A 17,158-nucleotide genomic window follows, 5' to 3' on the forward strand; every position below is an offset into this window, starting at 1 on the left:
TACAAGTAGCATCAAAAATAATTAAAATACCTAGAAGTTAACATAACCAAGGAGGTGAAATACTTGTACAATGAAAACTATAAAACATTGCTGAAAGAAATTAAAGAGGATGTAAATAAATGGAAACACATCCCTCCTGTTCATGGATTGGAAGACTTATCATTGTTTAAAAAAGTTAGTACTACCCAAAGTAATCTACAGATTCAGTGCAATGCCTGTCAAAACCCCGATAACTTTTTTGCGGGGACAGAAATAGAAAAAAAATCCTAAAATGCATATGGAAGCTTAAGGAACCTCAAGTAGCCAAAACAGTCTTTTAAAAAATGAACAAAGTAGGAAGATTCACACTTCCTGATTTTAAAACTTATTGCAAAGCAATAGTAATAGAAACAATATGTTGTTGGTATAAAAATTGGCATAAAGACCAGTGGAATAGAATCGAAAGCCCAAAAATAAACCCTCGTACAATATGATCAAATGATTTTTGACAGGGATATCAAGGCCATTCAGTGGAGAAAGTCTTTTCAACAAATGGTTCTGGGAAAACTAAATATCCCAATGCAAAAGAATGAATTTGGACCCTTACCTAACACAATATTCAAAAATTAACTGAAAATGGACTCTAATATAAAGACCTAAAACAATAAAACTCTTAGAAGAAAACAGGGCACATGTTTCATGACACTGGATTTGGTAGTGATTTCTTAGATATGACACCAAAGGCACAGGCAACAGAAAACAAAAAAAATAGATTGGATTTCATGAAAATTTTAAAAATTTGTGCACTTAAAGACACTATCCACAGAGGAAGAAGGCAACCCACAGAATGGGAGAAAATATTTGCAAATCATGTATCTGACAAGAGACTTATAATATCCAGAATATACAGAGAACTCTTTAAATTCAACAGTAACAACAAAATCAATTTTAAAATGGATTTGAATAGACATTTCTCCAGAGAAGATATGCAAATGTTCAGAAAGCACATGAAAGATGTTCAGTATCACTAATCATCAGGGAAAAAATACAAGTCAAACTAGAAGGAGATAATAACACACCCATTAGGGTGGCTATTTATCAAAAAAATACAAAATAGCAAGGATGTGGAGAAATCAGAATCCTTGTTCACTATTGGTAGGGACATAAAGTGGTAGAGTTCTCGTGGAAAACAGTATGGCAGTTCCTTAAATCAATTAAAAATTCTGTATGATCCACCAATTCCACTTCTGAATATATAACCCCAAAGAACCTAAAGCAGGAATTGAAACAGCTATCTGTATACCCATTTTCATAGCAGCATTACTTACAATGGCTAAAATAGGGAAGCAACTTAAGTGTCCATCAGTGGATGAATGTATACACAAAATGTGGTATGTACATAAATTAAATATTATTCAGCCTCCAAAGGAAGGAAATTCTGACACATGCTAGAACATGAATGAACCTTGAAGATCTTGTGCTAGATAAAATAACTCCATTATAGAAAGATAAATACTGTATGGTTCCACTTACATGAAATGCTTAGAGTAGTCAAAATTATAGAGACAGAAAGTAGAACGGTTGTTGCCAGGGGTTGAGGAGAAGGGGCAGTAAGAGTTATTGTTTAATTGATACAGAGTTTCAGTTTGGGAAAATGAAAAGAATGCATTGGAGCAAGGAGGAAAATCTGAGGAGATGGTGTGTGGAGGTGGAGAGGAATAGAATGAGGAACCCATTAAGCTATATGTTAATTTAGTCAAGAAGTTCAGCAGAAAGATGAGAAAAGGTCGTACTATGTATGTAGGACCATAATTATATTATTTTCCTATGTATTTATGTTAGTTACTGTACTTTTAATCCCCTGCTGTTATATTCTGTTTTAGACTTTGGAGTTAGTGCTTTTTTAGCAACTGGTGGTGACATTACTCGAAATAAAGTGAGAAAAACCTTTGTTGGAACACCTTGCTGGATGGCGCCTGAAGTTATGGAACAGGTACTGGGTCTTTTGTCTTTTTACAGTGATTTGAGTTATTTTACAAAATTAAAAAAAACTGAGCAGTGTTTGCTTTCGAGTGGTCTGCTAGGTTAGCTTTGGGAAACATGCTTCTGTTCCTTGTTTAAGACTTGGCATCATGCTTAAAAATAAACCCCAAACTCTAGAACTTAGCAAAACACATATTAATCTCAAGATTTATACAAAGGCAACCTAAGGAATAGTATAATTAAGATTGATTTAATGGCAAATCCTTAGTACAAGTAAAATGACCTGATCTTTTTACACATGGCTTTTGAAGGACTAGTTTTCCCCACATCCCTATTTCCTGGTTGTGTCAAACAGACTGCAGTTTATGTCACTCATCCCATCACCTTATGGAAGGAAACTGCTAATTCTAGAATCCAGTGCTCATATTTTTCTCCTTGTTTTATTCTCTTTGTGGCATTTGAAACTGTTGACCTTTTCCCCTTTACTCACATTTTTTTTTTAATTTATTTATTTATTTTAATTGGAGGCTAATTACTTTATAGTATTGTAGTGGTTTTTGCCGTACATTGACATGAATCAGCCATGGGTATACATGTGTCCCCCATCCTGAACCCCTCCTTCCCCATCCCATCCCTTAGGGTCATCCCAGTGCACCAGCCCTGAGCACCCTGTCTCATGCATCAAACCTGGGCTGGAGATCTGTTTCACATGTAATATACATGTTTCAATGCTATTCTGTCAAATCATCCCACTCTTGCCTTCTCCCACAGAGTCCAAAAGACTGTTCTTTACATCTGTGTCTCTTTTGCTGTCTCCCATACAGGGTCGTTGTTACCATCTTTCTAAATTCCATATATATGTGTTAGTGTACTGTATTGGTGTTTTTCTTTCCGACTTACTTCACTCTGTATGATAGGCTCCAGTTTCGTCCACCTCATTAGAACTGATTCAAATGTATTCTTTTTAATGGCTGAGTAATATTCCATTGTGTATATGTACCACAGCTTTCTTATCCATTCATCTGCCGATGGACATCTACGTTGCTTCCGTGTCCTGGCTACTATAAACAGTGCTGCGATGAACATTCGGGTACACGTGTCTCTTTCAGTTCTGGTTTCCTCAGTGTGTATGCCCAGCAGTGTGATTGCTGGGTCATATGGCAGTTCTATTTCCAATTATTTAAGGAATCTCCACACTACTCTCCATAGTGGCTGTACTAGTTTGCATTCCCACCAACAGTGTAAGAGGGTTCCCTTTTCTCCACACCCTCTACAGCATTTATTGTTTATAGACTTTCTTTTAGCAGCCATTCTGACTGGCATGCCCTTTACTGACATCTTTAGCTTCCTCATTCTCCTGCTTATTAGGCCATTTCTCTGACTTCTCTCTGGCTTTCCTTCTACTGCCAAGCAACATTGCTTCCCAGCACCTCATCTCTGACTACACATACTTGCTGTTTCTGTCTCTACTTCCCACCTGTTCATTGTTCATTATTTATAAATTGTATCCAGTTGAGTCTTGTTTTATAAAATTGGGTAGGTATTCCAACTCCCTGTAGGTGTTTTACATAAGTGTCTTATGTCAAACTCTGTATGTAGAACTGAATCTACTTTTCATTCTGTTACAATGCCTGTATTGACCTTAGTGTGGGTCAAGACTTCCCACACTAGGGTTATGGAGATGGCTGAGCATGCAGGTACCTGACACTGGGCCTGATGAGATTGGCCGCAATTTATTATTTGCTTGTACGCATACCTGGAGGCACAGGACGCTGCATGCCTTACGGGTTTGCACTTAGGAAGGGAATGAACAGTTGCTACAGGAGACAGGCTTTGTAGTATCAAGAAAGTGATGTGCCCTTTGGTTTCCTTGTGAAGGTATGATTGGCTTGTTTTCTAAGGGCTGGCAGGGAGCAGAAACCTGCTTCTCAGGAATAAAGAGGAACTGCACCTGATCATTTGATAAGCAGGGCTTGGGGCCTAGGGCACATTCTCCTTGGGAGGACAGTGGGGTAGGGAACTTTCACTTAGGTCATTACAGGTCCTTCTATTTATTCCATGTTGAGGCAGTATATAATATGGAGCTTTAATTTTAGGTTTCAAACCACACATTCCCAAATCCTGTTTCTGCTCCTATATTGCTTAGGATAGAAAATTAAAGTATTTAATTTTATAACATGCTGGTGACAGTATAAAGGAGAGAAATTTGGCAACATATTCACACGAGCAACTTTAAAATATTCTTACCCTTGTAATTTTTTTCACTCCAAAAATTAAGGTGATAAAATAATATTGTAACATAGGAAATTTGGAAAACAAAAGACTGCCAAGCTTTTATTTTTGTTCTAGGTCTTTCTAGTTTTTTCTTTAATAGATTGTATACCTGTTTGTAATAGTATCAACACTTTTGAAGAATATTGTAATCTTCTTTCTTAAGTGCTTTCTCATATTATATCATGGAGTGGTTTTCCATATTTTCATATAGGATTCATTAATATTGCTTTTAGTTGAATGTATAATGTTTCTCTAAGTGAATATACAATACTTAACCATTTCCCCATTGATGCTGGACATTCATTCAGTTTTTTCTTTTTTCCTCTTACCAAGTAAATTTAGCTTTTGCCTAGTTTAGATTATATTTTATCAGCTTAAAGTCTGTGGTTCTTGATACATATTAGAAGCTATCTTGAAAGTACTCCTGGGTGGTAAAAGTAATCTTGTACATCTCTCTATTCTGTCCAGGTTCGTGGTTATGATTTTAAAGCTGACATCTGGAGTTTTGGGATCACAGCCATTGAACTGGCCACGGGGGCAGCTCCTTACCATAAGTACCCGCCGATGAAGGTGAGGCTGCTATCCATAATACCCTGCCAGCTCATGTCTCAGTTCTCTGTCAGAGGCTCACCTCATGTGACATTGTTTTTTAAGAATTATGTAGATTTATTAGTATATGAACAAGTATTTTTATATTAAAAAGCACTATATGAATGTAAGAGTTTATGAAAATAGTAATTGTCCTCATTTACAGTAACTCAGCCATTCATATTAGCGTTTTATCCTCCATTTGCATGTAAATAACACACATAGCTGGAGCTCTTGTGTTTGTGGGATCATTTGACATTCTTATCCATTGTATTCTGCCCTGCATTCCTTCTAACTTCTTTAGCAGTTAGAATCTCTTTTAGATATTTGGTATGTAATACTGGGTAGCTTTACATTGTAACTGACCTTATTTGATGACCCACCATCTCCTGACTGTGTAACTAGTTTGATGTTTTTCTCTAATCAGTCTCGGTTTAGTATGTGTTCCCCACAGACACCTGTGTAGAGCAGCCTCAGTGGGGATGATGATCATTTCTACCTCTTAAGGTTGTTGGAAGAGTTCCATGTTAATAGTAATTATTGCTAACATTCATTGAGCACTCATCTGTGTCACCCACTGTTTTTAAGTGCTTCTTATATGTTAGATCCATGCAAATTGTTCATGTGCCATACATATGTATTATTTTCTTTGTTATTGAATAGAAGTTTGCTTTGTGGTGAGACATTAAGCGTCTTTTATTTAAAGGCCTGTTACATCCTGAAGAAGTGTGTGTGTGCTTAGTTGCTCAGTCGTGTCCGACTCTTTATGATGCCATGGACTGTAGCACACCAGGTTCCTCTGTAAGATTATCCAGGCATGAATACTGGAGCGGGTTGCCGTTTCCTACTCCAGGGGATCTTTCTGACCCAGGGATTGAACCTGTGTCTCTCGCGTCTCCTGCATTGGCAAGCAGGTTCTTTACAGTAGCACCACCTGGGAAGCCCCCATCCTGAGGGAGTAGTTACCCAAAATGTAGTTGTTAATCCTAATGTCCCCAACATTAGTAATAAATGAGTTTTTTGTGTTTCAAGATGGTCCTGCCAATACTGTTGGCAACCATTTTCATCTGTGTGACCCCCAAGTGAGAATATGCACATGAATTCTATGTGTCTGTTTGTAGCTCTAGCCATTGTTTATAGTTTTACTTGCCTGCTTTACAAAATGCCTTAAAATGATGAGCACCATTGTGAATTTTTGTCATAGTGATATTCATGTATCTATGTTCTTGGAGCACTTTCGAACCTTTAAAATGTTACTCTGTCCCCTTTAAGGCACTAAAAACGTAGAGAGAGACAAAATCAGTAAGGATAGTATGAAAAACCTCTCTGTATATCCATATTCAAAATGTGTATATATATTTTTTAACCTTTATGTTTGATGGTTGAAAGGTTAGTGATACTCTAAGGCCTTTTTTTAAATTACATTTATTTATTTTAATTAGAGGCTAATTACTTCACAATATTGTATTGGTTTTGTCGTACATCAACATGAATCTGCCACGGGTGTACACATGTTCCCAATCCTGAACCTCCCTCCCACCTCCCTCCCCATACCATCCCTCTGGGTCATCCCAGTGCACCAGCCCCAAGCTTCCTGTAGCCTGCATCGAACCTGGACTGGCGATTCATTTCTTCTATGATATTATACATGTTTTAATGCCATTCTCCCAAATCATGCCCCACTCCCTCTCCCACAGAGTGCAAAAGACTGTTCTATACATCTGTGTCTCTTTTGCTGTCTCCCATACAGGGTTTTCATTACCATCTTTCTAAATTCCATATATATGCGTTAGTATACTATATTGGTGTTTTTCTTTCTGGCTTACTTCACTCTGTATAATCGGCTCCAGTTTCATCCACCTCATTAGAACTGATTCAAATGTATTCTTTTTAATGGCTGAGTAATATTCCATTGTGTATATGTACCACAGCTTTCTTATCCATTCATCTACTGATGGACATCTAGGTTGTTTCCATGTCCTGGCTATTATAAACAGTGCAAGGCCTTGGTTTTTTCCTAAAGGTCAAGATTGCTAGGTGTAAATGAATATTCACAAGGTTTTGAAAAGGATTGCTCTTTATAACTGTTAGGTGGGAGGTTATTTTGAGGCACAAGAAATGGCTTATTCTTGAAAGGAGGTCAGGGAGAAAAACGAGGTTTACTTTATATTATTGTAGGCAGTGACTCCTGAAATTGTAGCCAGACATACACATGTTAATAACCTATTTGCTCAAAATGAGAAATACTTGCAACCTTAGTAATCCCCTTTTAGTAAATATAAATTAAATCTGAATAGCAAATAATAATTTGATTTTGATTTTGGTTTTGACTTTGTGCTTAGAAAAATGGGTTATGCTTTTATTAAAAAGTCAAACAGTATAGAAAATCACCCCAAATTGCATCATATTAATAGGATATGATTACTTAATAACCTATTCATATCCTTCATATCCTTTGTTACTTATGTCTCTATGCATCAAGATAGTGGGTTGCCATGTAAGTCAAAGAAGGAAGAGATTCAGGATGGACAATTGCTGCAGGGAAGGTAGGAAGAGTGCAAACTAAAACGGCTATAGCTTTGTTAACTAGGATATCATCAATGATTTCTGTGATTGAAGTTTTTGAGGCGTTCTGGGAAGAGAAGGCCAGGTTACAAGGGGTCAAGTTGAAACACAGCTATGAATAGGTAAAGTTAGCAAGGTCACACTCTTTAATTTTGCCGTGGGTTTTTTTTTTTTTTTTTTTTTTTTAAGTTTGCTGGTGTAAGAATTGGATGGAAGACAGGAAGGAAAGATTTCAACTAAAGGACATATAATACAGTGCTGATACAGTTGAGCCTTTGCAGGCACATTGCCTGGGAAGCCACTGTCTATAGGATATTATTTATCTGGAAAACACCTAAATAGCTCTAGTTTCCAAACAACTGATCTAGACGTGAACTTTCAGATAATAAAATCTGCTCAGATGTTTGGAGGTTGTCTATATTGAAAAATTGTGGCCACAATATTTGATTACTGAATCTTCAGAAGTTTACAATATGTTGAAAATTCTCACAGGTTTTAATGCTGACACTGCAGAATGATCCTCCTTCTTTGGAAACTGGTGTTCAAGATAAAGAAATGCTGAAAAAATATGGAAAATCATTTAGAAAAATGATTTCATTGTGCCTTCAAAAAGATCCAGAAAAAAGGTAAAATATGAGATAAAACTTATCCTCTTCATCTAATATATAAACCATTGCAGAAGGCTAAGAATCACATGCATACATACATACGTGTGAGAGAATTCAAAAGAACTAAACTTAAACATTAAAAAAAATATACACTGACCATTATACTAAATTGAAAATAGTGAATTATATACTTTCTCCCTTCTTTTTAGTATACAGTGCACCCTAAATAGTTAAGCTATTTCTTGGTTAATTTCTTAGAGTTATAAATGTATTTGTTAATGAGCTGCCAAGTTAGTGGGAGGGCTTATTTTTAATTTGCATATAAGAGTTATAAATAAACAAGTATCTTAATGTTCTTTACGATTTTATTAACAGGAGAAATAGCAAATACTATGTTTAATGTCAAATAGTCATACTTTCTTCCTTATTGGAAAGGTATTTTAGTTAAGTAGACCAAAAAATCAAAGAGCTTATTATTAACACTAGAAAGATTGAATGGCAGGTGAGTTAAAAAAACATGATCATCTAATGTGTGTATCTATGAATTAAACAGAAGCACAGAAGTTAAAGATTATTGCATATAATCTTTTATCTTTGAGGTCAGTCAAAACTCCTGATTTCTAGTCTTGGGCCCTGTTCTCACTCTGTCATATTTTTCTGTTTCATGTGGTATATAGACCACTCAGCTTTGTAGCACTAAAAGATTTTTTTGATTTTTCTAAAGCTCAGCAAAACTAAAAGGTTTGAATTGACTTCCTTGATCATGTCTTTAGTATATTTAATGGGCTTCAAAATTCACTGTTGCAAATATTGGAAAGGGTAAGAAAAATAGGCAGGAAAGTTCAAACCTGTCATTTTAGAACTTTTTTCCTGTTTCTTAATACACTGGTATTAAAACATAGGGAACAGTTTTGCTTCTCCCAAATTAGTTGACTGAAATAACAGAGTTCTGTTACAAACACTTAGACATTCTGGACAAATCTGTCAAACTTAAAATCAGAAGAATAGAGATGAACTTGTAATAAAGGCAGGTCTTCAGATGCCAGAATTAACAAGGAAGCCATAAATCCAAGAATTATAAACTCATCCTGTGGCTGCCTTCAGTGCGACCCTGTTCAGTAACCTACTGGTTTGGAGTTTTAACTTCCAAGTGGGCACTTAAAATGAGATACAGGGCTCACTCATATGGGGATTTTGAACTGAGATTTCTGCTTAAAGCTAGAACATTGATAAGTATGCATCCTGAGTGAAAGGATAGATGAGAGAACAACAACAACAACAACAACAAAAATCTGTCATCACACAAACACAACAGAAATCTTTCCTGAATAATCAAGCCCTCTGACTTCAACACTCCGCAGGTTTACAGTCTGAATTTATACCCATATTATCCAGGAACCCACAGGATTAGAAAGTAAAACAGTTATTACTAAGCCAGTTTTGTTTCTGGCAGAAGCAATCAGAAACTGCACTGTTAGACTACTTCCAACACCCAGGTCGCTGCAATTCTTGCACTGAAGGGATCACAATCCAGAATTACAAACACACAGTGAAACCCCACACTGTGACCTGGAAGCAACATTCGAAGGAATAATGGCCGAGAATGTTCTGAATTGATGAGATATCTGTATTTTCAGGCTAAGGAATTATTGTCCTCGATTCCAAGCAGTACCCCTCTTTTTCCACTTGTATACATTGTCGTGAAACTAGTGGACACAAATACAAAGAGAAGGTCTTAAATGCAGCCTGAGAGAACAGATTACCTAACTGAGGAATAGCAGGCAGATGGACAAACCACTTCCCCAATAGCAACAGTTAAGGCCAAACACTGTAGTGGAACAATGCTGAGAGAAAATAACTGTTAATCCAGAATTCTCTAATTCTCTAAATCTAGTCAAACTCATTCACCAGTAAGCATAATTTTTGAAATTATTTGAAATTAATTTCTGAAATAATTTTCAGTCAAAAATTGAGTTTTCCAGTCATGTTTTATCACGTAAAGAACTCCTCTGAAGTGTATTTTAGAAAGAGGAAGTGAGCCCATAAGAAAGGAACAAATCATAAAAAACAGTGTTGTTAAACTGTTAAACATACTGAAATTGTGACTGAATGAAAAGTAGGAATGGTAACGTCTATTTTGAGTTTGCATAGCACTTCCACGTTTAATCTGTCTTTTGATTTCTATGAGAGTCCTCTGAGGCCCTGGTTCTCAAGCTTGACTGCACTTTGGTATCCACCTGGAGAGTTCTAAAAACCGCACCCAGGTTTGCCCCCACGGATTCTGCTGTAACTGTTACAGGGAAGAGCCTGGGAGTTTTTATATTTGTAAGATAGTTTATTTCTCTCGTGTGACAGTTCCCATCTGGTATGCCAACTGTATTCCAGGAGGGCAGTACAAAACCTAAGCTACCTGCTGCCTTGTTCTTACATAGCTAGATTATGACCCTCATCTCTTTAGTTGAAAGGATTTTTTTTTAAACTCCCAGATATTATAATGCACAGCAGTGTTTAAGAACCACTGCTTTTAGGGATTTAGCCAGGTAATACTTAACCTTAGAGAAGTGACTTGTTCAGTGTTTCATGGTAGGTACGTGGCATCCATCAGGTCCAGTTTCTTAAGTGTAGCATTTGTTTATTCTTTATTCTCATACTAGTTTGTGAAGTTGACAACAATGCCTTTACTCAAATGAAGTAAGACTGTGCACAGTTAAGTTAAAAACTAAGTTTAGATTAAATTTGGAAACTATACATTACTCTTAGAATCTTCAGTTTTTTAAAGGAAATTGTGAAATTATTTTTTAAGAATATGTAATTACCTAAGTTGAAAACTTACAGGTGATTATGTGGCAAGAAGCACAGTTCTTGATTTGTCAGTTTAAATGTATGTTTTTTGCTTCTTTAAAGTAGATAAAGCCAACTTAGTGGGAAATAATATTAAATGGCAAATATATTGAAAGCCATTAAGAAATCATGCTTCTAAAAGAAACATTTCACTAATGAATTTTTGCAAGAGCCTATAATAATTGTTATCAGAAAACTTCTATTTGAGTTTTTAATTCTGTTCGATGCCTTGTACTGAGCTTTTCCTTTTTGATTTTTAGCAGGTTAAGGACAGTGGAGTGCACTGAGTTTTTATCTTGATGTTCAAGAAATCATGTTTTCATTTTTGAAGATGAAAACCCACATTCCACTTCAATTAACTATAAAAACTTTCTTTTCTGGTTTTAGACCAACAGCAGCAGAACTGCTAAGGCACAAGTTTTTCCAAAAAGCCAAGGTAGGACATTCTAACTTGTTTCATGTATTCAGATGATCCTCCTCAAACACCTACATTAGGTTCACTGTTCAGAGGTTGCATTACCTTCAGATGATTATTTCTGGAAGAATGATGGTAGGTCAAATAATTGCTGGGGCCATTATTTAGACAACATATTTAAGATAAATATATTATTCTATAAATTAAGTATCAGGTAAAACTTAAAACAGGAAAAATTAATATTACCACTATAAATAAAATCCGTGGAAAATTCTGTGAAATATACTGAACTCTAATTTTAGGGTTTACTACTGAATTAGTAAACATCTCATTTCCCAAAGATATGGGATAAATAGGATGTTACTGTAGTTGGGAAATGTGGGACCACAACCTCAAAGGATGTATGTTAAAGCAAACTTTTCATAGATGGTGGTTCATGCAATACATTAAAGCTTTCTCTTAATTTATAAAGTCATGGTAGTATTATACTAAAGGATCTTTAGAATGAAAGAATAGAAGCTTTTCTCAAACTTTATAAAAACAGTTACTATACCACATTAATTGTGGTGAATATTTCTATGTCAATTTTTTTGTTCAGTAAAAACTTCTTATGAAAAGAAAACTTATTTTTCCTCTCCAGAATAAAGAATTTCTTCAAGAAAAAATATTGCAGAGAGCACCAACCATTTCTGAAAGAGCTAAAAAGGTAAATGTGGATTTAACTCAGTTTTTCTGAGAAATTAGAAGTTTTACTTTTGTGTTTTGAAAGTGTATTTGACTAATGCTATGTTAACAGTATGAATATTACTCATTTTCTTTCAGTCTTTTCTTTAGCATGCTTGATATATTCTTTTAGCAATAGTCTATGCTTCAGTAGTACTCCGCTTTCAACTGGAATGAAAAAGTATGGTACATAATTAATTCTAAATTGTGTTAAATCACTGTTTGCAACTACCAGAGTGAGTTGGGAAGTTGGGAAGTTTCTTTGCACCATACAGAAACAATGAAGACACCACTTCACAGCCACCTGAATAACTATAACAAAAAAGACAGACAATAGCAAGTATTGATAAAGATGTGGAGAAATTGGAATCCTCACACATTACTGATGGAAATGGAAGATGGTGTGGTCACTTCTGCGGCAGTTTCTCAAAAGACTGAACAAAGTTACTATATGACCCAGCAAGTCTACTCCTAGCCACACCCAAGAGAATTGAAAGTTTGTACACATAAAAATATGTACATGAATGTTCATGGAAGTATTATTCATAGCTAAAATGTGGAAAAAAACTGAATGTCCATCTACTGATAAATGGATATATAAAATATCATGAACCTATACAATGGAATATTATTCAGCAGTAATAAGGAATGAAGTACTGATACATGCCATAACATGGATATACCTTTAAAACATTATGCTAACTGAAAGACATATTCTATGATTCTACTTATGTGAAATATCCAGAACAAGCAAACGTATAGAGACAGAAAGTAGATTACTGATTGCCTGGGACTTGAGCAGATTGTAAGGGAATGGGTAGGACTGCTAATGGGTATGGGATGTTTTGTGGGAAGTGGAGAGAGTGATGAAGATGATTGAAATTTGATTGTACAGATGGTTTTTCAACTCTGAACATACTAAAAATCATTGGATTGTAATACCTTGAATGGATCAATGTTAATATGAATTATGTCTTAGCTGTTAATTTAAGAAAAGAAGCATTTAGAGAATGGCACTACCACCAACAAAAAGCTCTTGGGAATTGAAAACATTATAGAAAAAATGAAAAAATTCATTACAAAGATTTTAGGGTAAAGTTGAGGAAATTTTCCAGAAAATAGAGCCAAAAAGCCAAGAGACAGAAAAGATGAGAACATTAGAGGATTATTTGAGAAGACTCAACGTTTAAGCAAAAGGAGTTCCAGAAAAGGAAAACAGAAAAACAGAAGAAAAGATATCACTGAAGAATTATTCAAGAAAAATTTCATGAATTTCCAGTTTGAAAGAGCTCAAGTACCCAGCACAATGAATGGAAATAGATCAACACTAAAGCACATTACCACAGTAGCTCAGAATGCTGTTGCTGTTCAGTCACCCAGTCATGTCCAGCTCTTTACGACCCCATGGACTGCAGTATGCCAGGCCTGTCTGTCCCTCACCATCTCCTGAAGTTTGCCCTAGTTTGTGTTCATTGCATCAGCTCAGAATACTGGAGGTGAAAAGATCCTGTAGCCTTCCAGACAACGGGGAAAGGTTACAGTTAGAATCAACAGTCATAAGGACCTCAGTAGCATCTCTGGAAAATTCCATGGGTGGAGGAGCCTGGTAGGCTGCAGTCCATGGGATTGCAAAGAGTCAGACACGACTGAGTGACTTCACTTTCACTCTTCACTTTCATGCATTGGAGAAGGAAATGGCAACCCACTCCAGTGTTCTTGCCTGGAGAATCCCAGGGATGGGGGAACCTGGTGGGCTGCTGTCTATGGGGTCGCACAGAGTCGGACACGACTGAAGCGACATAGCAGCAGCAGCAGCATCTCTGGAAGCCACATCACAATGGAGCTTTACGATGAACATTAGGGAAAAAAAATATTTTCTAACCCAGAATTGTTTTCTTTTTTTACCAGACAAACTATTAAGTGGAGTGTGGGAATGGAATCAAATTATATTTAGAAATATACAGCTTTAGTAAATACACCAGGCTAATAGTAGAGTTAAGTGCTTAAAGTAAGAATAGGAAAGTCATGTGATTGAGGAAGCATAGTCCTCTGGTTGATAGCGTGAGATCTGAGGTACCAAACCTGGTGTCAGTCTGATGGACAGATCGCGGGGCTCTGGTGAGAGGCTTCCTCAAGAAGATGACACTGATGAATACCTAATGGATATGAATATGGTGAGAGGAGCTTTACATAACAGAGAATCTGGGGATAAATATGACAAGAAATAAGCAGGACTTCCCTAGTGGTCCAGTGGTTAAGAATCCACCTACCAATGCAGGGGACAGGGTTTGATCCCTGGTCTAGGAAGAGTCCATATGCCACGGACCGACTAAGCTCATGTGCTGCAACTACTCAGCCCACACTTCAGAGCCTGTGCTCCGACTCAGAAGTCCACACACTGCAGCTAGAGAATATCCCCCCTTCTCGCTGCAGTTTGAGAAAGGCTGCATGCAGCAACGAAGACCCAAAAATAAATAACTTTTTTTTAAAGAAAGAAAGCAAATGTTAACTCCAGGAGAAATAAAAAAGTTCTGCAGGAAAGAAAAGTAATTGTAATATATATGGTTCAACTGTATAGTTTATATAATCATGTTATATAAACAATTGATTTACCCAAAATTACAGTGTATTTGAAAAAAGAGTAGGGAATTAATAATAGGGTTAAGTTCTCATCTTCTGTAGCAAGAAGTCAATAGATAATTTCTAAAACCAGAAAAGGGGTAATAATAAGAACAGATTACTCAGAGAGATGAATATATATACATTCTAAAAGAATAAGCTAAAATGAATTGAAAGTGGTTGCCTGTGGGAAAGAAGATGAAAGTTAGGGGACTGCTCTTTTTCTTAACATTTGCACAGCTGTAGTCCTCTTGAAGTGGCATAAATTGTGATTTTAAAAGTTAAAATTGAAAAAAAAACACATAATCTTCTTTATCTTGAACTTATTTATTTGGAGCTTAAACTGCCCCCATTTTTTTCTTGATGTCTAAAGATAGGAAGCCATTACTCAGACTTCATCTGACTTCACATAAGAGGGATTTGGATGATGTGCAGTCTCAGACTAGCAAAGTACTGGGAAAGTCAGTGGTTGTGAGTAAAGACATAGTGGAGATTAGGGACAGAAAGCAAGTGGAGGATGGTGGATGTGACTTTATATGGGAAAATTACTATCTACTTACTGTGTTGAAGTAATAGAAGGAGAGAGAAATATGGTTGACTTTTCTATCCCATAAGTGTCAAACACTGCCACAGCCCATGTCTCTCTTCCTAACGAGCAGGTTCGGAGAGTACCAGGCTCCAGTGGCCGTCTTCACAAGACAGAAGATGGTGGCTGGGAGTGGAGTGATGATGAATTTGATGAAGAAAGTGAGGAAGGAAAAGCAGCAATTTCACAACTCAGGGTATGTTTTGTTAAACTATATGCTTTAGCTGTAGAGTTCTGTCTTACTGTCTGAAGCCACTTAGATAATACTATATTCTGTGGTTCTGTTCAGCTTAACCAGATAAAATATAAAAAAAAACAGGCAGAATATTTTGAACACCTTATTAACAACAGGAGCCCAAGTAAATCTCCATGGAGAGGGGGACTGAAATATCAGTTTTACTCTAATAATATTTAGGGTATATAAAAATGACCTAAATTGAGAAATGAGAACTATAATGTCTGAGATGAAAGTACACTGGATTGGATTAATGGCTGATTAGACATTTCAGAAGAAAAGATTAGTGAACTTTAAAGCCTAAGAATTGAAACCTAGTCCCTAAAATTTGTTAACCTTCTATCTGAAGAGGAACAGTGTACCTTATTTTCATTTTGTATATCCCAGATAGTGTGTGTGAATGTGTTAGTTTTTGCTGGAAATAGACACCAAGACATGAAGTGAGCAAATAACGTTTGAAAAATGACACTGATAGACTTGCTCAATTCAGGGTTGCCACAAATCTTCAGTTTGTAAAACAAACAAACTATGATATCTACAAGGTACAGTAAAGAAAGCATAGTGCAATAAAATGAGATGGGCCTGTATTTTAAAGACTTTGTTCCAAAGTTTTCTTGTTTGCATTGTTTCCAGTGTGATGAAATCTGCTTGTTTACTTACCTTATTCATTTACAAGTCACATTTCTTTTAACTTTGACTGATTTTAAGATTATTTTCTTTATGAATGGTTTTGAGCAATTTGATTATGATATACCTATATATTTTTTCCCCACATTTCATATTTAGGGTTTATTGAGCTTCTTGAATCTTGAGGTTTACAGTGTTTTTTAAGTTTGGAAAGTTCTCAGCTATCATATTTTCAAATCGTTTTTTCTGTCCTTCCACCTTGAAGAGTCAGATAACATGTATATTAGGCTTAAAGTTGTCTGACTGTTCACTGATCTTTTCACTTTTTTAAAATTCTTTTTTCTTCAGTTTCATTTGGCATAGTTTCTATTGCTAGCCTGTTCATTATTCTTTCCTTCTGCAGTGTTAATCTGCTACTAAGGCCATGCAATCTCTTTTTCTTTCTTTTTTTTTTTTGCAATCTCTTTTTCATCTCAGACAGAATGCTAGAATTGTGATTTGGTGTTTGGTTTGGTTGTTAGATACTTAAAGTTTGATTTGCTGTTTGCTTTTGCATCTTCCATGTCTCTGCTTAACTTTTTGAAGTTATGTAATATAATTATTTTAATGTCCTTCTCTGCTGATTCTAACATCCAGGTCAGTTTGGGGGCAGTTTTGTTTGATTATTCTTTACATTGTGGCTTGAAAGTGTTTTCCCAAGTTGAGTAAATAAAAGTAAAAAATGAAATCAGATAAAATTTGATAGAGTGCCAGGAAGGAGAGAGTTATCCAGAGAAAAAAGCTTAGAGGTTCTCTTTTGAGTACTTAGCAGAATATTTATCGATTACTGTATGTGAAAAAACTACCCATGTGGAGAACAGTGCCTAGCACTCACACAGCCAGAAACAGCAGCCAGACTGGAGAAACTTAAAATTCACAGGGCATTCAGTAGACTTCTCAGTAATGGGGTATAATATGTTGCCCTAGACTGAACACTGCTCCAGACCCAACTAAAACGCATCAAAGCAGGATCCAGAAGGATTAAACTGTTTCTAGCAGCTTAACTGTATTCTAGAACAAAGTGTCAAGATTCATAGCAATACAGAATTAGCATCATGCAACAAGGTGAAATTCAG

General features: G+C 36.1%; 1 protein-coding gene across 2 annotated transcripts in view; it reads left to right on the forward strand.

Annotated features, from left to right (window-relative positions):
* OXSR1 (oxidative stress responsive kinase 1) overlaps positions 1–17,158 on the forward strand; it is an 89,013-nt gene that overhangs the window by 54,058 nt on the left and 17,797 nt on the right. For both annotated transcript variants that reach the window (XM_006077012.4, XM_025272781.3), the window contains exons 6-11: positions 1,863–1,972; positions 4,705–4,806; positions 7,882–8,015; positions 11,226–11,274; positions 11,894–11,959; positions 15,255–15,377. In XM_006077012.4, the coding sequence (XP_006077074.1) occupies positions 1,863–1,972; positions 4,705–4,806; positions 7,882–8,015; positions 11,226–11,274; positions 11,894–11,959; positions 15,255–15,377 (584 nt within the window). The remainder of the gene's footprint in view (positions 1–1,862; positions 1,973–4,704; positions 4,807–7,881; positions 8,016–11,225; positions 11,275–11,893; positions 11,960–15,254; positions 15,378–17,158) is intronic.

Source organism: Bubalus bubalis, chromosome 21 (genome assembly GCF_019923935.1).
Source record: "Bubalus bubalis isolate 160015118507 breed Murrah chromosome 21, NDDB_SH_1, whole genome shotgun sequence".
Lineage (NCBI taxonomy): Eukaryota > Metazoa > Chordata > Mammalia > Artiodactyla > Bovidae > Bubalus > Bubalus bubalis.